General features: G+C 45.6%; 1 protein-coding gene across 3 annotated transcripts; it reads left to right on the top strand.

The window, feature by feature from the left end:
* The first annotated feature begins 2,808 nt into the window (after window positions 1–2,808).
* Window positions 2,809–27,579, top strand: LOC147602889 (uncharacterized). Of its 3 annotated transcripts, XM_086797015.1 has the most exons (18): window positions 2,809–3,083; window positions 3,467–3,548; window positions 3,624–3,735; window positions 5,241–5,326; window positions 5,496–5,572; window positions 5,670–5,726; window positions 5,812–5,924; window positions 22,742–22,839; window positions 22,951–23,037; window positions 23,119–23,199; window positions 23,337–23,504; window positions 23,616–24,044; window positions 25,504–25,803; window positions 25,888–25,968; window positions 26,066–26,203; window positions 26,334–26,420; window positions 26,573–26,626; window positions 26,821–27,579. In XM_086797015.1, exons 1-18 carry the CDS (start codon window positions 3,019–3,021, stop codon window positions 27,139–27,141), a joined length of 2,436 nt encoding a protein of 811 aa, XP_086653141.1. In that variant the 5' UTR covers window positions 2,809–3,018; the 3' UTR covers window positions 27,142–27,579. The 3 variants fall into 3 exon arrangements, with proteins under 3 accessions (XP_086653141.1, XP_086653142.1, XP_086653143.1); XM_086797017.1 differs by lacking the exons at window positions 2,809–3,083; window positions 3,467–3,548; window positions 3,624–3,735 and adding exons at window positions 4,518–4,616; window positions 4,743–4,804; XM_086797016.1 differs by lacking the exons at window positions 2,809–3,083; window positions 3,467–3,548; window positions 3,624–3,735 and adding an exon at window positions 4,478–4,616.

Raw genomic sequence — 27,579 nt, forward strand, 5'->3', positions numbered from 1 at the left:
CGCCCGTGCCTTCCAGGTGAGGGAAGTTTTTCCAGGTTCGGTTTCGGAGGAACCACCAAGCGAGTCTCTTATCCCGGATATCCGTGGTGGGCGAGGCCCCGAGTGTGGATCCCTGCCCCACGCGAGAGACTGACGCTGCTTCCGCCACCAGACATCTCGGAGGGGGCGGGGGTCTCACAATATCTATGTGGCGTATTCTTCTATGTCATCAATGCTCGCACTATCTTTGAAATATGTCATTTTTCTTCTTATAGCAATCTGCCTACAAATGCCTAGCTTTGCACAATAATAAAAACAGCCTTTGTATCATTTTGCTGCCTTTGCCAATTTTCACAACCTCTTTGACTCTCCTTGCCTCTAAAGTGGCCTCTTCCACTTGTGTGTTGTTGTTGTGATGCATGGGACTATTGTTGTTTACCATAATTGTGATTACCTGTTCATCCACCACCTTGGTCACAGCCTCGACCTCTACCTCATCCTTTGCCTACACTTGTGTAGAAGGCATGTTGCTCCGAACTGCCTTTGTTTTGTGAAGACTAGTCTTCAACATAACTCTTTTCTTCAATAATTAGCATTTGATACCAAATCTGTTAAGTTGGGAATGTTCTCCTGAGTCTGCATAGATGTCTTGAGTGCTTTGTATTGTGGCCCAAGACCGCGCAGACATACTTTCACCTTATCATCATCATCAACAGAAACACCAATAGATGCAAGGGATTCCATAATGCTCTTGATCTTCAAGTTATAATAATTCATAGACATGTTTTTCTTCTCTATAGTATGAAGCTCATTCTTCAACTAAATCTTTCATGCCTTGGTGTTAGTTTCATACAACTTCACCAAGTTGTCACATGCCTCCTTCGATGACTAAACATCCTGTATATGTCCAATCATGGTGTCCTGTATACTAATAGAAAGATAATATATAACTTTCCTTGCTCCTTGATTCCAAACCTTGTATTCTTTTACATCATGGTGTCCTTGTATACCAATAGAAAGATAATATATAACTTTCCTTGCTCCTTGATTCCAAACCTTGTATTCTTTTACATCTATAGCAGTTGGATTAATCTCAAGTATCTCTGGTGCCTCCTCATGTTCACTTTCAATGTAGTCCCAGTAACCTTTTCCCAAAAGAAAATTTATTAATCTAAACCTTCAAGCCTGGAAGTTATACGCAGTACACATAGTATCTGCACAACCAAATTCCCTGCCTGCAGTTCCAAAATATAGAGTTCCGTAGAATATCGAAACCTCCTCTGCATTGCACGCGAACGCTTGCTAACTTAAAAACGGAGGTTAAGACGCGCTCGATGGCTATAAAATTTTCTCTGTCCAAAGGACAACACAGTTGCCATGCAGCTCCTCTCCTGCAAAGACAGCTCCTTAATTAGAGTTTGTTGCCGGTGCCTCCCGAAGAGCTCCCGCAACGACAAGGGTGTAGTAGCCAACACAAAGGAGAAAGAGTAGGTGAAACTCTTACCCTTGTACCGCTTCCTGTGCTTCTCATGCTTGCCGCTCAGCTCCTTAGCATGAACCAGGCTCTAATACCATAGATGAGAGGCTGAAAATTTGTTCTTCTTCTTTTTAACAAAAAGAGGTCTACAAAAGAGATAAGGAAAATACAACATTAGTACTAAAGTACTTACTATGTACATGTAGTCCATAATGTGAACATGCTAAGTGAGTGAGCTGGAAAGATAAGTATGCCATAACTCAGTGTGGTGGACTAGTAGATGGTATAGTCCAGCTGTAGAATCACTCGCGAAAATCCATCATGTCAGCAACCTACCAAACACGCCAGTGATGTAAGTGGCGAACACGGTCACCTATGCACATCATAACTATCAGCTCGTGTTGAGATAGGTTGTGTTGAGATGGGTCGATGTGTTGAGATGTGGTACTGTGGCTTGTGGTTGTGGGAGTGCTTGTAAAGTCGATCGAGGTCTAGAAGCAGCTTATATGCGTGTTTAGCATTATGAAGCTTCATGACCATAGCTTCCACAAAAAGTGCAATTCCCATTATATTGCGCTGCAGGACTAGACACTCACTTGTTGTATGCCCTTGTCGGCAAATTGAATACCATTATAGCTCCCTCCTTAGGTACATATGTACGTTCTTAGGAGCCTTGTTGGCTTTCATTCCCTCTTGGCATCTCCGCTAAAGTCTTACCTTTAGCTATGGGTTTGACAGTTATGGTGCTATGCCTAGTAGCTTCGGAATTAACGGATTTAGAATCAAAGGCTTTGACCCCTTTGATCATGAGATTATCTTCTAACTGGCTGGCATTAGCCGCAACTTCATCCCATGTGGTGATTCCTTTAATGACCAAGCAATTATAGATCTCCTCTTATTTTAGCCCATGGATGAATCTGTCAAACAATTGATTATTCAAAATACGTTCATAAGGGGTGCAACAAGAGTTCCGTGAAGTTCACACGTTCTCCTCGGCCTTGAGAGTTCTACAAAGAAGCTTTTTATCTGAAGAACCTTAATTTCATTAGCGAAGCATATAACCACTATAGAAAGGAGCTTGAACCTCCACAAGGTCCATGATGTTATGGATCAATCCCTGCTTCTCTTTTCTTGAGTTCTAGAATTATGCTATTTTCGTTTGCCCTTCCATATCTTCTGACCCGAGTCATTTTACCCTTTCACAAGTTTAAAAAAAAAAATCAATTTGCATTATTATTGTTATTGTCATTTCTAGTGTCTTTGAGATTCATCCACTATATTATTGTGGTGGGAATCGGAATTGTGCCCTTCCATGTCTTATGATATAAACGAATTTTACCCTTCCACAAGTCAATTTGCATTATTATTGTTATCGTTGTGTCTAGCGTCTGTCCACCATGTATATTGGTGCTGTGAATCGAACCGTGGTGGAATTGTGGGGACACAAAAGGCTCTGCCACTAGGGCAGTGGCTGGAGAACGCAATTTGAGCAGCGCTTTTATCTTCTTATTTGTTTGACAAATTCAGGGCCATACCTGCGCAAATCCGCAGAGTTTGAAGAGATGGTGTGGTGCAGCTACTGCGCGAAGGACCAGCAGGCCGAAGCCGACGACATCAACGGCTTCACGTAAGTATAAACCCTCGCAAGTGCAGGTTGTACGGCACTCTGATTGCATCACGTGATATTTATGTAATGACCTCAGAAACTGTGGCCTCACAGAGGGAGAGTCCTGTTAATATAATTTCCCAATCATCTACATAAACTATATTTCTGAGCTGTTTTATGGGTGGTATGTTATGGATTTCCCCACCTTGTACATGCTTTGATACTACTGACTGGCTTTCTCACGTATGTAATGTGGAGTTTGCATACACACCTTTTTATGGTGGTGCCTCCCTGATGTATATCACCATATTTAGAACAATGTGCTGTCATGTGCTTCGAGGGTGCAGCATTAGAAAGGGAGATTGCCATTTTTAAACTGAGGGCTATATGAGAATTTAATGTAGGTGCTGCACTGGATGTGGGCGAGTGTTGGATGACAATATTTATTCATCAGATCCTACATTTTCAAAGAGTGCAGATGGACAGGTGATTTGGTCGACCAATCTTCCAGGTAAATGTTTCTGACTAAACGACTCTAACTTTGCTCTTATGGGCTTGCAGAGTCAAGTGCAGGGCAATTTTATCAGGGATAGGCAGTACAGTAGTTATAGAGACTCTGGAAGTGAAGGACATGCCTATGCAACAGATTCACATGAGAAGACGCTGGAGAAAGGTTACCTGGTTTTTTCTACATTTGAAGCAAAAAGAATAACTTGTGCGTAGTTGGTTTAATATTTTCTCTTGCTTAGTAGGCTTGTATCACTACAGTGGCAAAAATTCAAAGTGGTGGAAAGGTGAAGGTTGCCTAGAGAATCAAGAGCTGCTGTCTTCTACCACGACTTAGCGTATGAAAGGACAAAGACCTATTGTTTGTAGTTCTGGCTGCAGCCTCATATGGGGTAGTGGACACAATAACAAGCACCTTGATCACATGAAAGCACAGTCGTGGGGTCGATTTCAAGGAGAGCAAGTTTACTGCCAAGGCCAGCATGGCCAAGCTTGATTAGAGTCTAGAGGCTATTGCTGAAAATTTTGCCCGGCGGAGTTGGGAGTGATTTCACTATCAGTAAATTTATCAGGAAAGCTGTGTGGAAAAGCCGTCTGATGAGCCCACCTGGATAACTTTTCTCGATAGCATTGGTAGTATTTGATGGTAGACCTAATATCCATTGGGTGGAGGGGTGGCCTGCTAGAGCAGCCTGATCCTATGGCTGGTCTGAAGCCCCCATCCCCCATCCCCCATCCCCCCAACCCCCCTCCTCATGGCATGTGTGTATTTCTGGCGACATGATATGATGATTCTGACCCTGAGAGTGTCAAGCACGGAGTTAAGGCGAGTCAACAAAGTTCAAACAGAAGACAGGTTGCTATTTGTGCTCTGGTTTTTGTGGGTGGCAGGAAGTTTATCTTGGTTGACCGGTCTGGCTGTCGACCCTTATTACCTACATTGGGATAAGTTCACGCTAGCCACCTTCCTAACTCTCAGTTGTTAAAATGGGTAAAAGGGCACACTTGGCGTAAGGATCACCAGACAGCTTGTGGTTGTTGCCCAAGGTAACGGGTGTATCTACTTGATCTTGCTCAGTTTGTATAGCAGGTCTTCATCACTTTCTGTAGCTCAGATTTTTTTGACAAAAGCTTGCTTCATGATTGGCCAACTCATCATTCATTTTCTTTCAGCTTGCCCATTTCTCAAAAGCCTAGACGTGGATTTGAGGATCCATCTTCTTCTCTCTACAGTAGTAAGGGACGTCCAACTTTACCTTTAACATTTCTTGGACTCTCCACCAAGGAACTACTTGTGCTTGGGTACCAGCTCTTTTGTTGCTGTGATTTTGCTTGGCTGTCTTCTCAGTCTGGCTCCTTCCTCCTGTATTTGACTTAGACAAGATTAGATGAGCAATGTCATCCCCTGTTTCCACAAAACTTGGTCTTTCAAGGTTTTTCATCTCCTTATGACCTGCCCTGCCCTGCCCTGCCCTGCCCTGCCCTGCTCAGCTTCGTTTTTTCTTTTTCTTTTTTGTTATAACTTGTAGGGATGATATATGCATATCCTATTTCAGATTATGTACACATTGTACCCTGTTGGTCTTACAGGCCATTTCAGCCTCTTGCAAACCTTTGTGTGTATGTGTGTGTGGATTCATAAACTCATGATCAATGTGGCTTTTTGTACAGGACGTAGTGAGATCAGGGATATTGCAGACTTTCTTGCCATGAGTGCCAGAGAGGATGCTGTAAATGCTGCTCATCGCTTATACATTGTAATCTTTTAAAACTCTTCTTCAATTGGCCACTGGTGTGCAGTCAACATTACCCTTTTAGCATGTGAAAACAAATGGCTAGATTGATAGTAGCCTGAAGCACGACAAACAAGCTATGGTGTTGGCTTCAACTTCCTTGGTTTGGCTGTAAAACTCTCTTTAAATGCAGATTGCAGTTGAACGGAACTTTACGAGGGGTCGCCGAACAAACCAAGTGGCAGCTGCATGCTTGTACATCATTTGCAGGTAGCAGTTATCTTGTAATTCCCTTGTTAAGTTTGGAAATAAACCTGATTTTTGACCTTTGATATTATACACAATCTCTGGTTTCGGTCTCTTACAGGCAAGAGCAGAAGCCATTTCTACTTATCGATTTCTCAGACTCCTTGCAAACCAATGTGTAGGTTTACATCATTATCAGCATTGTCTTTAGAGTATCTATTTCTTTTAAAGTGTGTGTAATCCATCTTTCGATTTTTTTCCAGGTATGTGCTGGGTGCGGTGTTTCTTCAGCTGTGCAGGCTCTTAAGTCTAGAACAGCATCCTATTATGCAAAAACCTGTTGACCCAAGTCTATTTATCCATCGCTTTACAGATCGTAAGTATTTCTTGCTCTTTGCTTTTCTTTTTTCGGAAACAAATTATTTAAAGTAAGATTTCTTGTATGAGCTCTTTCTTGTGTTCATACATAGGGATTGTGTCACGTTCATCCCACACTTGGATGGAACGTGGACACAACTGTACAGACGAGTGCAGAACTTGAGGCCGGATATATGTGCAGTTTCATTGTGAGCCCTTGTTCAGGGGTGAGTTACCGGTGTTCTGCTTAGAGTGGTCAATTGTGTTTGAGTGTGTGTCGGCATCGTTATGTCGTGACTGTCCGGCATTGAACTTGTATATCATTGCAGTATGATATGATGTACAGGGTGCCAAAACACTTATTAGACGCATGTTGGGTGTCCTAGGCAACCCCGGTCCCCATGTAGTACGGTCTTCCTTTTCCTTGCATTGGGCATTCATATCGCTTCTTTCTCAAGCATGTACAACATTCTCCAAAGAATAATATAAGCAAATACTCCTACTTGTAGGGGGGAGGGGGCGGGCGGGCCTAGGCTTCAGCGGGTATTTGGGACCCAATAAGGTGTCATCTACTTCACTCACTCATTCTCTTCTCTCTCTCTGCTTTGTGAATTTGGATGCTAGAGATTCTCACCACATAAAGGTATAAAGAAGGCCCTGTTGTGCGTTATCACGATCAATCTCAATGCTTGTAACAATCACACAATCTGATGGCCAAATGTTGACAAGACACTAGATTGGGGTTTGCCTAGGACATTTGACACAAGTGTCCTCGATCCCATGTACATTGTATCATATTGCTAGTGGCATACAAGTTCAGTGTCAGACGGGCACAAGACACTAAATTGGGGTTTCCCTTGGACACCCAACATAAGTGTCCTCGCTCCCATGTGCATCATGTCATACTGCCAGTGGCATACAAGTTCAGTGTCAGACAGGCAGGATGCGATGGCCTAGGACACGCACACATCACCCTGGGTGGTGTTGGAGAATGCACAGGCGAAAGCATAAACAGAACAAGTGAGAGAGAGAGAGAGAGAGCAAAGGAGATGGAGAGAGTGGACAAGATCACCTTTTATAATAGCAACCAGTTTTACAATGGCAATAGCTAGCAGAGGTGTTGAACAATGTGCAAGGGATTGAATTACATCAAGTGAATATGTGAGACCCCTTTTATAGTGAAGGGAGTGAGCTGGCCGATTGCTCACAACTTCCAAAAAATAGGAGAAATAGCTAAAATACCCAAAATAGGTAAAGCCTGTAAATACATTGAGATGCACAAATTCTAACACCCCCTCTGCAGCTCATAGTGTGCAAGAGTTTGAAGAAGATAAGTTGATGAAGATGCAACCATGGAACCTCTAGCACTGCGAATACTAGAATCACATGCCAACCTGTTTCCTCGAAAAATGCCACCACGAACGGCAAGGAACTTTGCTTGGCTACGAATTCCCACACAAGTGTGTAGTGAACTCCAAGAATAGATGATGAGCTGCAGGACACACCGCGCCCATTATCCCCAACAGTGGATGGAAAACACATCACGTCCCAAAAGCCTCAAACAATGAACTTGGAACAGATCTAGTTCATAATTTTTGCTACACCAAAGATAACCATGTCCTGTCAGATGTCTAATGCTTGGAATTCTGAATCACGGTTCCTATGCACCAGGGAGCTGCAATCAGCCCCCTCTCCCGTCCACAAGCCTCCTCTAGCTAGAAGCACATGGAGGAAACTGCATGTATAGTAGAGAAGTGCACCATCTTGGTCCTTAAAACCGGCCTTCAGAAACTTGACAGGCGGTGAGAAACAAACACGCACACAAAACACTTCAACACCTTTGAGGACCTGGAAAAGGAAAACAAACAGGGGGAGCTAGAGTGCTCTTGCAAATAGTACACGGACACCGATTGGCCCCAAAACGCAGTGGCGTCCCTTGCGGTGTTTCTTTAATTGATTATAAGAGAGCTTTGATTACAATAAGGCTGGAAACTCAGCCATCAAAGTAGAACTCGTGAAGCCTACAAAGACCCTGCCATGGCTTCTTGTCCACTCGGCATCCACAAATAAATCCAGCCATTGTTCACATCGAAAGACTCTCTCACATGAGTCCTACATACATAAATTTTCCCCCACGATCCGGGTTGCCACGACCACCCATAGTCTCTCACCCTATGAGCAGCACACATCCCAATACCTCTAGTGCTCTTGTCTCACAGCAAAGACTCTAATCTGTTTCCAAAAGAGAACTCTCGATATTACAACACAGCATACCATAGAGAAGGCGCACCCGGACAACACCCCCGTGCTTCCAAAGGTCTTCTCCATCTCTACCATGGATCCCTCAAACCCTTTCCCAAACAGCAGTAGGGCTGTACCAAATCACATGTCCTTCCCTATAGCCACAGCTTGCATGTAACTAATCTCCTTGAGAAACCTACAACCTGTTCACATGAATCCAAAGACATGTTTCCACATGAGACCAAAGACATGTATCCCATAAACCATAGGCCTGTTTCGTGTCTCTTCTTAAGATACATCCCTGCTCTGTACACGTAGCCAAGTGTCCATGCATACAGCTGTAACATGCGGAAGCTTCAGAGAAGAATCGGTAACTTCAATGCTCAGAAATCAGCACTCTTTTCACGACAGAATTAACGCACAAACTGAATGAAGATGTGTAGAAAATAGAGAGAGAAAGAGAGAAAGATGGAGAGGACACAGTATTGGGTCCCAAATACCCTCTGTAGGGCCCCCACCACGGATGGTGTATTTGCTTTATTAGAATGATGTAAATCTGAAAGAAAATACAAAAAATTCTTGACCTTTCTTGGCTGGAAAATCCCTGCCCTTGACCTGCAGTCCTTCACCCCTTTGCTTAGCACCTTCTTGGCTTGTCTAGCCTCTTTATGCTTGAGCTCTTGGTGAGAAAAGAGATGAAACAATGGGATTGTGGGCTCCCTATTTATACTACTCCATAAAGGGCAGTCGGCCAGCTGTAAATCCAGGTGGCCAGCAATATTCTGTCCCACGACTGTAAATTCAGCATTAAATGCTGGAAGAAATCCCATAAAGTCTGCGCATCTCTTCCTGGCTGGCTGGACATCAGGCACCTGCTTTTAGTCAAGTCTGGGCACTTTTTCTAGGCTGTTTGGGGACTGGGCAGCCTGTATGGGCTGCCCCATACTTGCCCTATACCCCTTCCATGGCTGGATAATCAGTCGGCTACCCTGGCCTGCCCCTGGGGCTGTCCTACAGCCCCTCCATGGCTGGTGGGTTCAGCCAGGGCCTTCCTGGCCCTCATGGGGGTGGTTCCACAACACTATCTCCATGCCCACACAAAGACCCGGGGTATCCCTATGGGTTGGCCCCTTGTTCTAAACGCAAACCCTAACTAACTACTCAGTGATCTGGCAACCGGTACTATACCAGATACACAAAATCACTGACATCTTTCTAGAGGGAGACTCACAGCGTGGACTGGCACTGTTTCATGTGTAGGACAGTGCACACTTGACCTTAGACTCCTGTGCAGGACAATGCACACCTGACCTCGGACAACTGAGATGGATCCCTGGGTGACTCGTCCCAAACTGGGCTCACATGGGACGAGTTCACCATCCCAGGTCCTGCACCTTCTGTACAGATATGTCTACGTGGGATCCAAGTGTGGGATACACGTGATATCCCCTTCTGCTTAACTTGACGGAAGCTGCATAGCCTCCAAATAATCCGTCAATAACGCCGGATAGTCTCTGAAAAACTCTTTGTCGAGCCATACTGCTTCATGGGTCCCTCGGTCCTGAAACTTCGTGAGGAAGTGTCGTAGTCTTCGGCCTGAGCCATGCTTGAAACGGTGAAGAAGGATCTGTTCTGGAACCATAACTTTTGCTTCATCAACAATATCTGGTTCCGCTTCGTCTTTGACCTCTGAAGGGATAGGACCTGCATATAGCTTTAACCAACTAACGTGAAACACATCATGCATAGTCCAACTTGGAGGTAGCTTTAACTGCATAGACACCTCATTAATCTTTTTCCTGATGGGAAAAGGTTCAAAGCTCCTGAAAGACAACTTTGGGCATCACTTGCCCACCTGTTTCAATCTTTGTTTCATAATCCAAAGATAAACCCAATCCCCTTCCGAAAACTTCATATCCCTTTGGTCTTTATTGGCCTGTCGAGTGTAGGCCTCTTGCGCTTTAGCCAATCTGTCTTTTACTGACTCTAAAATCTCCTGGTAAGACTCCGTCACTATGTTCGCTTCAGGTACTGAAGACGAGGTCCTGGTCAACAATGACTGGAAAGGTCTTCCAAATGCTACCTCATATAGAGTCCTCCCAATAGCTGAAGAGAAAGAATCATTCAAAACAGCTTGAACTAAAGGCAAATATGATTCCCACTATCGTGGACATAACACTTCAGCACATCAAAGGCCAACTGGTTGTATATCTCTGTCTGGCCGTCTGTCTGTGGATGGAATGCACTGGAAAAATTCAACTTAGTACCAAAGTTATCAAACAATGCCCTCCAAAAATGACTGGTAAACTTGGCATCTCGGTCTGACACTATGGTCCTAGGAACAATCGGGTACCAATGCCGAATGAACAACTGGGCAACATCCTCGGCGGTCACATTGGCCTTGCAAGGAATAAGCATAACAAATTTGCTAAATCTATCAACAATAGTTAAGCACTGCGTATTACGCTTACTCAGGCAGATTCGTGACAAAGTCCTTGGAAATGTCTTGGAAAGGACCCTCAGGAATTGGCAAGGGCTGTAACAACCCTACCTTCTTTCTACGAGGAGCTTTCACCTTTTGACAAATATCACAGGGTTCTACATATGTAAACACATCACGCCTCATCTTTGGCCAATAGTATTGCCGTTCCAATTTCTCCAGAGTCGAATTCATTCCCCTATGACCACCTGTAATGGCGTCATGGGCATCATGGAGAAGAGCTGCCCTGAACGACTTCATGACACACAGTCGGCCTTTGTAGAAAAGCCAACCATCGCGTATCAGAAAGTGGCATGGTCCTGTGGCATCCAATGCCTGTTCCCACTGTGTACCGAATTCCTCAAAATCCTCGTACGTGTGCTTGTCATCTAGTCCTATACCAACAATATCAAGTCTAGTGGTCTGAATCGTAGTCACCTGTCCCTTCCTTCTCAAAGCATCGGCCACTGGATTGGCCGTTCCTGGAAGGTACTCAATCATACCACCGAATTGTTGAAATATCTGACTCCAGCGGTGTTGTTGATCACTCCACTGTGCACTTGCCATTGTCTGAATCCAGCGTAATGCCTGATGGTCAGTGCGAACCTCAAAGTCACGGCCATACAGAAAATGTTTTCAATGTTTCAAGGCGTGTATAACTGCTAGGAGTTCATGATCATAGATTGAGTAGTTTCTCTCTGTGGGTAGTAACTTACCAGACATGTAAGCGACTGGATGACCATTCTGTTGCAATACACCTCCAATTGCAATGTTACTCGCATCGGTGATCACCTGAAATGGTTCGTCCCATGAGGCAAGTGCTAAACAAGGCGCTTCTGATAAAGCCACCTTGAGGTTTTGGAATGCCTCCAATGCTCGCGGAGTCATTCGAATCTTTTGCCTTCTTGTCTTCACTCCCTTTAGCAGATCGGTGAGATCTGCCGAGAGGTCAGAAAACTTGTCGATGTGGGTGGAGTATGCCTGTCATATACCCACAAAGGATCTAATGTCATAGGCTGTCTGAGGTACTTCCCAGTTGACAATCTCGGCCACTTTAGCCGGATCAAGTCGAATGCCTTCAGCACTAATTCGTATCCCAAGTAATGCACCTAGAACAGATAAAATTCCGACTTCTTTTCATTTAAAGCTCGTTGCTTTCTAGCAACCTAAGGACTTTCTCCACATCAACGTCATGCTGCTCAACCGTGGTTGAAAATACCAGTATGTCGTCCAAAAATATGAACACACACTTTCCAATCAAATCCTGGAAAACACACACCATCATGCGGTTAAATGTAGTTGGGGCGTTCGTGAAGCCAAAAGGCATGACCACGTATTCATAGTGGGCCCGTTCCGTACGGAAGGCTATCTTGGGGATGTCCCCCTCCACAATCCGCACCTCGTGGTACCCACTCTTTAAATCCAGTTTTGAGAACACCTTTGCTCCATTCAGCCTCTCGAGAATATAGTCAATTCAAGGCATCGGGAATCTGCTCTTGATAGTCAGCTTGTTGAGTGCACGATAATCGACACACAAACGGGAAGACCCGTCTTTTTTCTTGACAAATAAGATCGGTGCTGCAAATGGCGACACGCTGGGGCGGATGAAGCCAGATTGCAACAATTCTTGGAGTTGGCGGTCCAACTCCGATTCCATTGCCTTGGAAAGGCGATATAGAAACTTGCTCGGGGGTTCCGAGTGTGGGAGGAGGTCAATCTTGTGGTCCTCCGGTCTGGACGGGGGGAGCTGGGGAGGGAGGCTGTCCCAAAGAAAAATCTTCTGGAACTTTTCATGGAGAACCGAGTACTTCTCGGAAGCACTGGCCACCATCTGGGCTGTCTGGATGTAAATCATCGCACACTGCACGCCTTTCCTGACTGCTCGCTTAGCCTGCAAGTGGCTTATGAGCGGAAAGTTCGGAATTCCTGGCTCACACTTAATGGTCACTGGGGCGTTTGACACATTCCGATTGATCTGGAACGTGTGCTTGTCCCACTTGACATCAAGAAGAAACTTGTGAAACCACTGAATACCCAAAATTATGTCTGCTCCTACGAGAGGGGCAACCATAAAACCACGCACAAACTCTACGCCCTGAATAACTAACTTAGCACCTAGAGCTTCATACTTGACGCTCGTCATGCTTGTGCTAAAATCCTCAACCTGTTTGTCCACCGAAGTCAAATCGAAACGGGCACGCCTAACGGCCTGTTCTGTGACCACATCCTCCGTGGTGCCATTGTCAAACAAGACAACGACTCTCTGGCCATCTATGTAGCCAAAGGACTTGAGCAATTCGTTGCGCTCATACTCCTGGTCATGGCCACCCTTCTGCTTATCTTCAAGCTCCCGGCTAATAATTGCTCCAACTGAAGCACTGGGGTTTGAAGAACTAAGGGTAGCTGCTGGGGTCTGTGTGGGAGCTGAGCTCACCATGGCGGCTGGCTTTGGAGGCTTCTTCGGATAATCCCGAGAAGTATGTCCTTTTGTATGACAAAAAAAACATCTACCCTCCTTGTCCTGAGAAAGCTCCTCGGCACTCAACTTGCCACCTGTCTTACCTGCCTCCGCTTGCTGGTCTGGAGTAAGCTTAGACGCATTGTTCAAGTTCTTGGAGCTAGAGGCTCTCGGGCTCTGTCTTGGGGAAGACCCCGTTTGGTTCTCGCCTTTGCCCCCCCCGAGGCGGTAGCCCTAGGAGAAGCTAGCTGGGAAGTCTTGGGCTTGCCACCATTATGTTTCATTTCTGCACTCTGCGCAAGCGAGAGTGTGTCTTCAAAGGTTGTTGGCCTAAACATACGCACCTCCCATTGGATTTGCGTGTCAAGGCCATACAAAAACTGCCCTTTCTTGTCCGTATCAAATAAGCCTAATTGCAAACATAAAGTCGAGATTCTATTGGCAAACTAAAGGACTGGTTGCGCGTTCTGACGCGCTCCCCTGAACTCGTCTTCGAGTCGTTCAAGGTAGTGGGGCGGTAGAAACCGCTGCTTAAGGTCGCGGACAAACACGTCCCACACATAAGCTGCTATACCTAATCTGGTGTGGGCATGAGCCCACTGAGTCCACCAAGGAATGGCCTCACCTTCCAAGTACCAACTGGCTAAGATCACTCTGTCAGTATCTGTTTTTCTAACTGTGGCAAAGTAAGCTTCAAACTGATGCAACCATGAATAAAGAGTTGTGGGGTCGAGTTTACCATTATACTTACTGAAGTTCATTTTCTCGGGAAAATGATTTGAGGGCGCCGCCGGTGTCAATCTGGCGTCCAAAGCTTTGAGGTAACGCTCGTGTTCCACGCATCGCATGGCTTCGTCTTCTCATTGTCGGATCTCCAATGCACGCATCTGCAACTCAAGCAAAGAGCTCGGCTGTGGCTATGACCCCGCGAGAGGGTCCTTGTGTCGAGGATCTGGAATTTGGGATACGGAAGGAGAGGGAGGAGGAGATGGAAAACGCGACGTTGGAGAACGGGTACGCTCTTCCAGAGCCAAGATCTGCGCCTTCTGCTCATCCAACTTGGTTGTCTGTTCTGCGATTGCTCGCATCATCTGCTGGAACATGTCTATAACACTCAAGACTGTTGCCCTAGCTGGGCTACCTGGTGCACTCTGGTCCCATGGTTCTTGGTCTCTCTCGTCTCGTCGAAGCTTGCCATAGCAGGAAAATGCACTTCCTTTCCGGAACGCAATCTGACCATCCACTATCTGTGAGACGTCCGGAGGCTTCCGGAGGCTGAAAACCAACCGTCCTTCGAGGGACAGGAGTCACTTCGAAAGGGGTAGTCCACCGGCATCTAAAAACCAACCACACGAGTGAGAAAAAATTCTGGTTTCTTTGCTGAATCTTTGCACTTGAAGTAGGCTCTGATACCAGTGTAACATGCGGAAGCTTCGGAGAAGAATCGGTAACTTCAATGCTCAGAAATCAGCACTCTTTTCGCGACGGAATTAACGCACAAACTAAATGAAGATGTGCATAAAATAGAGAGAGAGAGAGAGAGAGAGAGAGAGAGAGAGAGAGGACACAGTATTGGGTCCCAAATACCCTCTGTAGGGCCCCCACCACGGATGGTGTATTTGCTTTATTAGAATGATGTAAATCTGAAAGAAAATACAGAAAATCCTTGACCTTTCTTGGCTGGAAAATCCCTGCCCTTGACCTGCAGTCCTTCACCCCTTTGCTTAGCACCTTCTTGGCTTGTCTAGCCTCTTTATGCTTGAGCTCTTGGTGAGAAAAGAGATGAAACAATGGGATTGTGGGCTCCCTATTTATACTACTCCATAAAGGGCAGTCGGCCAGCTGTAAATCCAGGTGGCCAGCAATATTCTGTCCCACGACTGTAAATTCAGCATTAAATGCTGGAAAAAATCCCATAAAGTCTGTGCATCTCTTCTTGGCTGGCTGGACATCAGGCGCCTGCTTTAAGTCAAGTTTGGGCACCTTTTCTAGGCTGTTTGGGGACTGGGCAGCCTGTATGGGCTGCCCCATACTTGCCCTATACCCCTCCCATGGCTGGATAATCAGTCGGCTACCCCTGGCCTGGCCCCTGGGGCTGTCCTACAGCCCCTCCATGGCGGGTGGGTTCAGCCAGGGCCTTCCTGGCCCTCATGGGGGTGGTTCCACACTATCCCCATGCCCACACAAAGACCCGGGGTAGCCCTATGGGCTGGCCCCTTGTTCTAAACGCAAACCCTAACTAACTACTCAGTGATCTAGCATCCGGTACCATACCAGATACACAGAATCACTGACATCATTCCAGAGGGAGACTCACAGCGTGGACTTGCATGGAGGACAGTGCACACCTGACCTTAGACTCCTGTGCAGGACAATGCACACCTGACCTCGGACAATTGAGATGGATCCCTGGGTGACTCGTCTCGGACTGGGCTCACATGGGACCAGTTCACCATCCCAGGTCCTGCACCTTCTGTACAGATATGTCTACGTGGCATCCAAGTGCGGGATGCACGTGACAACAGCTGTAAACACACTCCACAAGTTCGTCCAAAACAGCCCCGAAGCTTTCCCTGTTCTTGCCCTCCAAGCCGCCAAACCTTTCCTCTCACAAAGGGCCAGAGGAGAACCTCCGAGACAACGATGAGCCAGCAAGAAGAGGAGAGAAAACGCTGCCAGTCGAAACACTGATGTCACAGCAAATGCGTACGTGTGTTCGGGGAAAACAAAACTCCAAGGATCAGACTCCCAGTCGTGAGATAGGAAGAGAGATGAGTTTTCAGCCTGTCTTCTCCTGTGCCACTTGTCGGCTGTGCGCCTCCTGAAGCCAGCCCGATAGTAGCCAATAAGGGGAGCAAATGTGCTGCAGCTCTCCTGCAGTTCTACTGTAGCCAACCTCTCTCAAAGAGCGTGGACAGCCCCTGTGCGCTTGTAGTCCAACCTGCCCATGTGCCAAGCGAGGAGGAGAGAGAGCAAAACCCTGCCTGCAGCTCTGTGCGCCACCTGCTTTTTGCAAAGAGAGCCCAAGCGTGAGCAGTCCACTTCCTACAGTCCAGCCCACGTGTTCGTTGCAAGGAGAGAGAGAGAAAGGCGTGTGTGCTGCAGCCTGACCAGCCCCATCTTTGCCAAAAGAAGCCCCCCCATGTGCAGTTGCAGTTCAGCCCTCCTGTGCCCGCCTTGCTTTTTACCAAGAGAGAGAGGATAAGCCCTGCGCTGCAGCTCTGTGTGTCGCCTATGCTCCCTGGCGACCAGCCATCCAAGAAGAAGCGCCCCCCCACGTGGGCTCTTCCACCCTCTCCCTTTTAAAAAATAAGGAGGCGCCTCAAAAACAGTGCGCTTTTCTCCTAAAAAGCAAAAACAATAGTAATAGCAAAAAGACGCATCCTCCAAATTAGCTTTTTTTTTAATCATCAGAGGTTATAAAACCTTATAAATTAAATTCCCTTTGTACCAAAGGTTATAAAACCTTTAAACTTTAATTCTTTTTGTCCCCTTCACACTTGGGGCTGTCCACACATGGGTTTCCTTATCAACTCCTAACCAATGCCATTCACATTGTCCACCATGTCCCCATGCCCACTTGCATACTGTCCAGAGAAAAACACAGGGTCGTAACATACCCCCCTCTTGAAAAATAGCAAGCGTCCTCGATTGCACTCAATGGCACAGTAAGGCATCTTATGAGCAAAGACTCCCCATATGACAAAAGCAATGGCCCTCAAGTGCATCTGGGTGATGAAACAATCATCTTGCACAATATGGCCACACCGTCACGTGTAAGTGACAAACAACTCTTGCTTGTTCCTTCAGAACCTGCAGCAAAAGTCTAAAACCAAGTGGAAACACATAACGTGTGTTAGCCAAAAACAAAACCATGCATCATTCTACATATGACACACATATGCATGACACATATATGCATTTGCAAACAATATGCTCCTCAAGATGCTCTACCTACTCTAAAGTAACAGTCTAAGGGCTGCTCACAAGCCTTACGCCCATGGACATCCCGTAGGACCCACGACTGGTGGTACAACATGAGCATATGAAAGCTCTCAAATTTCAATGCATCCAAACAATACATCCACTAAGTACTTCCCACATATGTCTCATGGCCATCCCGTAGGAGTCACACGTAGTGGTGCATCCATGAACATAATAAAGTACTTGATGTATCATACCAATATACATGCATCACACCACACAATCGAGAGTATTACCCAATGTATTCTCAATGGTACCAGGATCCAATGGCACCAGAATACAATAATACGTCAAAAAGTGTATGCATACATGCACAAATAGAGTTCGATCCATATATCCATGAACCAAACCTACTCTAGGACTGCTCGCAAGACTTATGCCCTTCATAGAGTCTCGAAGTGTTAGCTCAGGTTGCTGCAGACTTTGAGCTCAACCAAACCATGCCATTCCAAAGGAGACCAACTCCCAAATAGCATCATCTCAATATCCAATTGACCAATCCTGTGGTCAAGAACAGCCAGAACCATATGACAAAGATCAATGTCCCGATCTTTCTCAGTCATACCTTAGTTCCAAAGGCAAAAACTATCCATAGTTGCAGTTATAGTTCATGGTGCGGCCGACTGTGAACCATACCCAACTTTACCGTCTCATGTGACTAGTACACAATATCATAGAAGTCCCATAAGCAGATGTACTGTCAGCCTCCATTACCTTCGGGTGAATACAAAGATGTCACCAAGCAACTCCTAGATGACAACGGAGCCTATCTGTAACAAGGGAGCGGAGGTGCTACCCCCCTCTTGAGCATCACGCAATGCTCCAGACCCATGCTCTATTGAACCTGAATGAGCCGTAACAAGAGTTGGCTCCAACTCAAAGGCATCAAGATAAAGGTGCAATACCTGAGGTGAATTTGCTAAGTCACCCTCCTCCATCCACTTCGCATCCATTGGTGAACAGTTCTTGAACTTCACAAGAAACGGAAAACTTTACCTTGTACCTTTCTTTCCTTGTGTGCCAGTATCTGCTCGGGAATAAGAACCTCATCAAGTTTCTCCACTTCCGTCTGAGCCTTATCTGATACATCCTCAAGCACCCAAAACCTACTTGCACTCCACCCAAGTGGTAAGCACAAGTCCCTAATGAAGCATAGTAGATCACCACTGCTAAACATAGAAAGAAGCTGCCTTCCGAACCCATGAAGCCTCCGTGAAGATACCAATGGTGACAAAGTGTTGAAAGGCATAGCCTTTAACCCATCTCTTGCACCATAACACTTCAACTGGTTTCTTGTTCCTGGATGACTACTTCCTGTCCTTGGTGTCTTTTCTCCTGAGCTTCATCTTTAGCTATTACTCTTCACCTCATATAGGCAAAGACATACAATCCTGCACTGCCTCCTGGACTTCCTTTTCACTTTCCACATGTTGAAGCTTTTGATGTGACTCTCATGAAACAACCACGGGCTCGCCTCCTTGAGAAAGTCGACGATGTCCCAGTAACGGAACCATGAAACTGGCCTTCAGAAACTTGACGGGCGGTGAGAAACAAACACTCGCACACAAAACACTTTAACACCTTTGAGGACCTGGAAAGGGAAAACAAATAGGGGGAGCTAGAGTGCTCCTGCAAACAGTACACGGACACCGATTGGCCCTCCCTTGCGGTGTTTCTTTAATTGATTATAAGAGAGCTTTGATTACAATAAGGTTGGAAAATCAGCGGTCAAAGTAGAACTCGTGAAGCTTGCAAAGACCCTGCCATGGCTTCTTGTCCACTCGGCATCCACAAATAAATCCAGCCATTGTTCACATCGAAAGACTCTCTCACATGAGTCCTACATACAGAAGTTTTCCCCCACGATCCGGGTTGCCACGACTACCCATAGTCTCTCTCCCTATGAGCAGCACACATCGCGATACTTCCAGTGCTCCTATCTCACAGTAAAAACTCTAATCTGTTTCCAAAAGAGAACTCTCCATATTACAGCACAGCATATCATAGAGAAGGCACACCTGTACAACACCTCCCTGCTTCCAAAGGTCTTCTCCATCTCTACCATGGATCCCTCAAACCCTTTCCCAAACAGCAGTAGGGTCCAAACCACATGTCCTTCCCTATAGCCACAGCTTGCATGTAACTAATCTCCTTGAGAAACCTACAACCTGTTCACATGAATCCAAAGACATGTTCCCACATGAAACCAAAGACATGTATCCCATAAACCATAGGCTTGTTTCCTGTCTCTTCTTAAGATACATCCTTGCTGTACACGCAGCCAAGTGTCCATGCATACAGCTGTAAACACAGTCCACAAGTTCGTCCAAAACAGCCCCGAAGCTTTCCCTGTTCTTGCCCTCCAAGCCGCAAACCTTTCCTCTCACAAAGGGCCAGAGGAGAACCTCTGAGACAACGATGAGCCAGCAAGAAGAGGAGAGAAAACGCTGCCAGTCGAAACACTGATGTCACAGAGCGAACGCGTACGTGTGTTCGGGAAAAACAAAACTCCAAGGATCAGACTCCCAGTGGTGAGATAGGAAGAGAGATGAGTTTTCAGCCTGTCTTCTCTTGTGCCACCTGTCGGCTGTGCCCCTCCTGAAGCCAGCCCGATAGTAGCCAATAAGGGGAGCAAATGTGCGGCAGCTCTCCTGCAGTTCTACTGTAGCCAACCTCTCTCAAAGAGCATGGACAGCCCCTGTGCGCCTGTAGTCCAACCCGCCCATGTGCCAAGCGAGGAGGAGAGAGAGAGAGCAAAACCCTGCCTGCAGCTGGCGCATTTTTCAAATTAGCTTTTTTTTAAATCATCAAAGATTATAAAACCTTTAGACTTTAATTCTTTTTGTCCCCTTCACACTTGGGGTTGTCCACACATGGGTTTTCTTATCAACTCCAAACCAATGCCATTCACACTGTCTACCATGTCTCCGTGCCCACCTGCATACTGTCCAGAGAAAAACACAGGGTCATAACAGTCCTCCCGAGCCGGAAGCGCCCTAGGAGCCCTAGATGTGTTACTAGAAGAATCTGTATCACTGTCGTTTGTCATGTCTTTGTCCTTTTTCTGAGATGAAGACTTGCCCTTGGTCTTGTCCTTCTTCTTGGACAAACAGTCCTTTAACATATGTCCTCTCTTCCCACATGAGAAGCAACGACTCCGACCTTTCTTCTGAACTGTAGAAAATGCTTGATCAGAACTGTTGAGAGATACCTTCATCTTATCCTGTGAGACTAGGACGGACTCCAAGAGTAGGGAGCTAAGATCTTCATTCCAATTGAGTGGTTGTGACCTGGCACCTCAAAGCTCAAGAAACCACATCATACTCCGGGGGAAGCTTGGTGAGGATAAGTGCAACCAATTGAGCACAGGACAAAGGAGCACCCATTGCCATCAACTGGTCATGGATAACCTTGGCCTTCATGAGGAACAACTCCATAGCACTGCCTGCAGGAAATAACAAATTGTAGAGTTGCTCTTGCAAAGTAACTGCCCTCATCGACGAATCTTGAGCAAAGAGATCCTCCAATTTAGACCATACCTGATGAGCACTGTTGAGAGTTTGCACGGCTGGTGAGACCATCGTGTGATGGTATGCATAAGCACTGAATGCGCCTTCGAATCGCAGTCTTGTAATTCCGCAAGGAATTCATCCTCTTGATCTTGAGTCCACCTCCTAGAGTTCTGAGGACGCTCGGGCTTCTTCTCACTGCCCTGAACAATCTCCCACAAACCCTTGTGGATGAACCAGATGTGCATTTTCAACTTCCAATGGACATAGTTGGGTCCGTTCAACTCGTCATCCTTATTTGACACAGGGGGGAGCCATATCCACAGCAACAAAGAATACAAATCTCAGCACTCCAGAACTCCTCTCGAGTGCTTTCCAACGAAGCAAGGCACCATGACCAATCAGCCCCCTCTCAAATCTGAGAGAGAAAGAGGCTGGACAGCAGCAAAACAGTCCTAGAACCACCGGGAACCTCCTACCGGAAGGGCAGCGACTCGTGGAGGAAGAAGATGTAGTGCCACTTGTCTAGCAACACCACATGCAAGAAACTCACCACCAACTGATGCCAGAGCAGAAAACGCAGCCAAACGCAGCCTGTAAGGCTGGCCGATAGCAAGAAGATGATGGCTAGACCAGAAAGCGCAGCCGGGTAGTGAAAAGCAGCCACTGTAGGAGACTGATCTGCGGCCAGGAGAAGCTATGGAAGCAAAATGCAAGGCAAAGAAGGAGATGGCAGGTAGATTGCAGAAGTGTGGAGCGAATGATACTATGTTGGAGAATGCACAGGTGGAAGCATAAACTAAACAAGTGAGAGAGAGAGAGAGAGTAAAGGAGATGGAGAGAGTGGACAAGATCACCTTTTATAATAGCAACCAGCTTTACAATGGCAATAGCTAGCAGAGGTGTTGAACAATGTGCAAGGGATTGGATTACATCAAGTGAATATGTGAGACCCCTTTTATAGTGAAGGGAGTGAGCTGTACGGCTGCTCACAACTTCCAAAAACTAGGAGAAATAGCTAAAATACCCAAAATAGGTAAAGCCTATAAATACACTGAGATGCACAAATTCTAACAGGTGGTACATTGGCCGGTGACTCGTTCTTGGACAAGGGTTCATGATGAGTCTGCACTGTGTCTAGCCTTAGTTTCTGTGCTTGTCTGTACAGTCATGTCCACATGTCCACTTTTGTGGCAAGTAAGTATTGTATATATTGTACTATATAAACACATATACATCACCCTGGTTACTGTTTCTATATATATTGCTTTGTGCAAGGCCTTGGGGTGTTATGACTTTTTGATATGTGGGAAGGAGAGTCTGAAATGGGAGTCATGCCCTGAGTGTCGGAATGTTGTAATACAGTAAGAGTGTAATTCAGCTTTCTATGTAAGCAGCAGTAAGTTGCGATCTCGTCAAGAGGATGAGGATCACGACCATTTTCGCTACCTTTTTTTGCCCTCTCTAAAGAGTGTTAGAGTATGGGAACCAGAGATGGAAATATAGTGTGGCACTTTTTTTACATGAAATGTAGAGGTATAGAGATAGAAGACTAGAAAGAAACCAGAGTGACACACTTGCAATGTTTTTTCGGAATGTTGGCCAGCAGAGACTTAGAGAACGTAATGCCGAGGAGAAGACATTGTGGCATCTGTGATTCTGTGTGGCTTGAGACACCTCCACCACAGTAAGTCATTGTCCTGACCTCCAAACAGCTAGCTGCCTTCAAGGGCCGCTGTATTAAAGTTCACGAACCTTAGATCATGGGGCCACATTCATCGTAGGAGATCAGAGGGGAGCCAAAGGAGAATCAGGCACATGGTCTTTAGATGGGCAGGAGGGATCAGAATGTGGCTGCCTTTGTATCTGTCGCCTTGATAAAGAGTGAGGTCACGAGTCACAGCCCTCACCTTGGAGCTTATAGCCAAGATTTGCCTTGATAAAGAGCGAGGTCACGAGTCACAGACCGCACCTTGGAGCATATAGCCAGGATATACCAAGGTCTGACACCCACCACGTGGCATTCATGTGCTCTTTCACCTCTCCTCACATTCCATTTCATTTTGATCTTTTGTGATGATGCACTCCGATGGGCCATTTTGTCTTTCTGCAGATATTGATATAGCTTAAGTCATGGGAACGTATGTGTATTTTGCATTTTACAGGACTACTGAGGAAAACCTCTGGTCATGGGAAAAAGTTTCATTCAATTGCCAATACGGCTCTCAGACTGGTAGCAAGCATGAAGCGGGACTGGATGCAGGTTCTCTTCCTATGCCCTATAGGTTTCCGTGTTTGTGAAGTGTTAGCACAGTGACCAGAGGATCATGCGAAATAATTGGAGCTTAACTAATGCTCGTTTTAAAATTTCCAGACGGGAAGAAGACCAAGTGGAATCTGTGGTGCAGCATTATTTATATCAGCACATATTCATGGTTTTGAATGCACAAAAACAGATGTGGTAAGATGTGTTACTGGCTTTGTATTTTGATCATAGGTCCCTAGCAAGCAAGGTTGCAAATGTTCTCTTGCTTTTCTGCAGGTGAGTGTTGTACATATATGTGAAGGAACTCTAACCAAACGCTTAATTGAGTTTGAAAAAACAGAGTCTGGCAGCTTAACTGTGAGTAAAGCCTCAGGTTACACTGATCATGTTTCTCAGCTGCAACCTGTAGCATCTTCTTTGTTGTAAACATGGTGGTCTTTGAAATATTATGTTTATGGGCTCCAAGTTCTCAACCAAAAACGTGTTCCTTGCAGGCAGAAGAATTTGACATGAGGGCCAAAGAGTTTGAATTGCTTTCTCAGGCAATTGAAGCACCGAATACCACTTGTGAGGGTGATAATCAGCGAGAGGTTCTCTGTGAGCACAAGAAGCTAGGAGCAGCCCACTTTGCAGTCGGTCTATGTAAAAGTTGTTATGAAGAGGTAAAAGAAATGTTGTCATGCAACAAGACCTTGTAAGAGAAGCTTGGATTTATCCTTAGACGTTCAGATTTTGTGGAAGCTCTTCTCACCGAGAACACTGAATTTGTCCAGTTTGTCAGGGTTTCAGGAGGCATTGATGGAGGTGCTGCTCCTCCTGCATTCCAAGCGGCAGAGAAGAAAAAGATGGAGGCAGAGAAGAAGAAACTGCAAGAGCAAGAGTTGCTTTTAGATGGTGACAACCACATCAAGAAAAGTAAAGGTGCATCAAGTGGAGAAGAGGTGAAGCGAGGGAGGGGCCGACCTAAAGGAAGCCAGAGCAAAGAAACAGTTGGAAAGGAAGCAGCTGTAATGAGGGGCCAGTTACCAGGAACAGCCAGAGTTAAAGGAAAAAGAACTCCCAGGAAAAAGAAGGGGGAAAATCACACAGGCATAAGAAATCCTACTGAGAGTGAAGTGGCAGCTGAGTCAGGCAAGAAGATGGATGTGTCATCAAATCAAGAGATGCCTGAATCAGTCCATCCTCCCATGGAACGGAGCCAGGTAGTGAATGACGTTGAACTTTGTATCTTTTTCATAATAAAATTAGTGTGTTTTAAAGTAAATTTGTCGAATCACATACATTGTAGTCTGAAATGTTGAGGATTTAGAGTTTAGGGTTTATGGAGCTATCTGTTTATATCCATCATGAGTGAGCTTTGTCTGCTTAGTGAACCCCATGTTTGATGACTCTGCAGAGTGTTAAAATCTCTTTGAACTGGTACTTACTAATCATTGTCTCCTTGGGACTCAATAGTATAGAGAGCAATGAAGTGAAACGTGTTCATCTTTCTGTTCTCCCTTGTCGTGTCAAAGGCCTTGGAGAAACCCAAAGCAGCAGTAAAAATTTATACTCTCAATGCTAGGCTTCCCAATGCAAGTGGAATGGTTCCATGCCATCCTGCATGACTGGTAGCTGTGATTTCTTTGCTCTCATCCCAGTCATTCAAGTAATCTCAGCTCCATAGATCTTGTCCATCAAGTGCCCAACCACCATACTGCACTCCTCCTTTGTAAATGGGGATAATTGTTTTGGTGGGGGAAAGCCATTAAGACAGGTGCCTAGGTCTGGCATCCACGAAGAAAGCTCTGGTTGAAGCTGTTTGTGGTCATTGGCTCTTCCATTTTTTCAATTAGGGATGACTTTGGGGACAGGTGCAGGATGCTGCAGGGGTTGAGTAGTGGTGGTTGTGTTCAGAAGGCCTCCATGTGGGGGAAAGCCATTAAAACAGGTGCCAAGGTTTGGCATCCATGAGGAAAAAATCTGGCTGTTGGCTCTTTCATTTGTTTGATTAGGGATGACTTTGGTGACACAGCTGTTGAGTGTTGCAGGGGTTGAGTGGTGTTTTGTTCAGAAGGCCTCCATGTGGACTTTCCAAAATCACTAGGTTGGTGATAGGCATGCTGCCATGCTGATTTTTCCTCTAGAAACAGGGAGTCAACTTCACTCTGTCCACTTCATGTCATTGGCACGTAGCCATACAATGGCTTGTATGAATCCTGCTCAGTGACTTCAAGAAATGTCCTAATTAATGTTGGGGAGTAAACTTCACCCTGTCCACTTCATGTTGTAAGGCTTGATGATTGGCTTGCCATTGAATTTTAACAACACTTGGGCATCCCCACCTTGAGCAAGCAAGTCCTGTATGTGGTGACCAACGTATGTATCTGAGCAAATAACTCCTGTATGTGATGTATGCTGATATGGTCTCTGGGAGTATCAAGGCATCTTCATAGAAACCCAACAGAAACATGGCCCAACTTGTATGATATCAATCATCATGCTTGGAAGCAGGAAACAAAAAACATGGCCAACCCAACAGGTCCATATACTCCCCATATAGTCCTGTCCGATCCCTGCCCGAGCATAACCATGTACTACCAGCAAGCCTGTGTGTGTGTGTGTGTGTGCATATTGAGCGCAAAACACAGTGCCTGCATGACTCTGTTTGATGACTGCCAGGATTGCATGGAAGCACAGTGCTCGAAGTCTGCTTCTTCACACATGAAAAGTGAAGCAGAGATAGCTCCAGAGAGGGTGTCCAAACACATTGAAGAGTCCGAAGTTGATTACCTTGATGACCAGCATAAGATGGGACATTCATGCCCTGATTATGATGAATTGAAGTCTGGTTTAGATGGACCAAAGCAAAGAACACCATGTGATACTGCTGAAGAGTTCCACTACCGTTTGGCTGAAGCTTCTGAGGTGGATGAGCTCGGTGGAGATGGAGAGACCTTCTCTGACATCGATGATGATGAGGTGGATTCTTGACCTGTATATTGCAAAAGCATGCTTTCATTTTGTTTCACTCTTTGTGATAAAGTCTAAAATTATTTTGAAAAGGTGGATGGTTACCTTCACAATCAAGAAGAGATTCGGCTGAAGACCATCATCTGGACAGAAATGAATAAAGAGTATCTGGAGGTAAACACACCCAATCTTTTGTATCTTTACACACATTTGTCTCTCCTTTCTGTGGGGAACACGTTTCTCTAACCTGCATTAACATGATGATATCCAGGAGCAACAAGCCAAGCAGGAAGCGCTTGCTGCAAGTCAGGCTGCCCATGCTGCTGCTCTAGCAGCTGCTGGTGCGGACTCGGCCAGTGCAGTCGAGCTCGCAGCTGCAGCTGCAGCTGCTGTTGCCGAACTGAAAAAGGTTCTTGTGGAATGCGCCACGCAAATACTTTTATATGCATCAAGACCTCCCTACTCGCTACAACTTCACCCTTCCCATGCACTATCACAATTTTGGTTAGTTCACCTGACTTTTGAATTTCCTCCTTCAGGACAGAAAACGTAAACGAGATGAAGCAAAAAGTAAAGGACCAGCTGAATCTGCTACAGAGGCAACCCGGCAAATGCTGCAAAGCAAGGTGATGTATTGTTTATATCCTGTTTGGGCGCTGGAAGAAGAGAGAGGAGTCGGTGGGTGGGGCGTGTGTATTGGGGTTTAGGGGTGTTGGAAAGGATACACAAATTTTGCAAACCTCCTAGTTGTTGTTGCTTGATGTTTTTCTTGTTGCAGAAGCTTAGCTCGAAAGTAAATTACAATGCATTGGAAAAGTTGTTCGATGGAGAGGTATGTAGTAAATGCATTATTGTTGATTTCTGGTTACTTTTTAAGCTATCAAATGCCAATCATAACTACCATTCTTTGCTGTTCTTAACATGAAACTGTATATTTTCTGCTCATGTGCGTACATGCATACCACAGAGAGAGAGAGAGAGAGAGAGAGAGAGAGAGAGAGAGAGAGCTAGTGTCCAATTCTGCAGGATGCTGCTCAAGCTATAAACAGAGCTGATGAAAAGATCAAAGAAGATAGTATGGACACAGATGAAGCGAAGCATAAACACGTCAAGTGGGCAGATAGTGTTGTGACTAATGACCCGGGAGGTAAACAAGATAGTAAGGTAGCCATGGATCAAACTCATGCAAAGGGTGAGGGGGGACTTGGAAAAGATGAAATAGAGGAGGTTGAAGATGAAGATGTAGATGATGACACAGTCAACATGGAAGATCATCAGGTTTCAAATTATGGGTTGCCCTACGGTGAAGACTACGGAGACGACGGCGATGGCTATGATGAGTATTAAGTTTTTGATATGTATAGTAAAAGACATGTTGCTGGCAACTGATGCGGAGCTTAGTCTGTATAATATTTGAGAGTGCAGCTGCTTCTTGTCTAGAGGAAGAAGAAGAAGAAGAAGAAGCAGCCATTTAGGACGGCTGTGTAATGGCAATGGGCAGTGTAATGTAATACTGCAGATAAAGCGTCTTGCGGAATGGTTGGAATTATACCAGGGATATATGCATGGCAACTTCGGTTGGAGATAAAGCAACGTGCTGCCCAATATGTAAATGAAGATGCAGTTATTGCAATTCTTTGTGCACATCACACTCGCAAGCTACCTTTGTAGCTTGTACAGATTTCAGAATCCTCAATACAGAATCAATGTAACAGAAAGGTAAGGGTTGCAAAAACTACAATTATTTATTCTCTTATAGTTTCTTACATTCACTTCAGAAGAAAA

Source organism: Cibotium barometz, chromosome 65 (genome assembly GCF_041138505.1).
Source record: "Cibotium barometz isolate CiBa-2024 chromosome 65, ASM4113850v1, whole genome shotgun sequence".
NCBI lineage: Eukaryota > Viridiplantae > Streptophyta > Polypodiopsida > Cyatheales > Cibotiaceae > Cibotium > Cibotium barometz.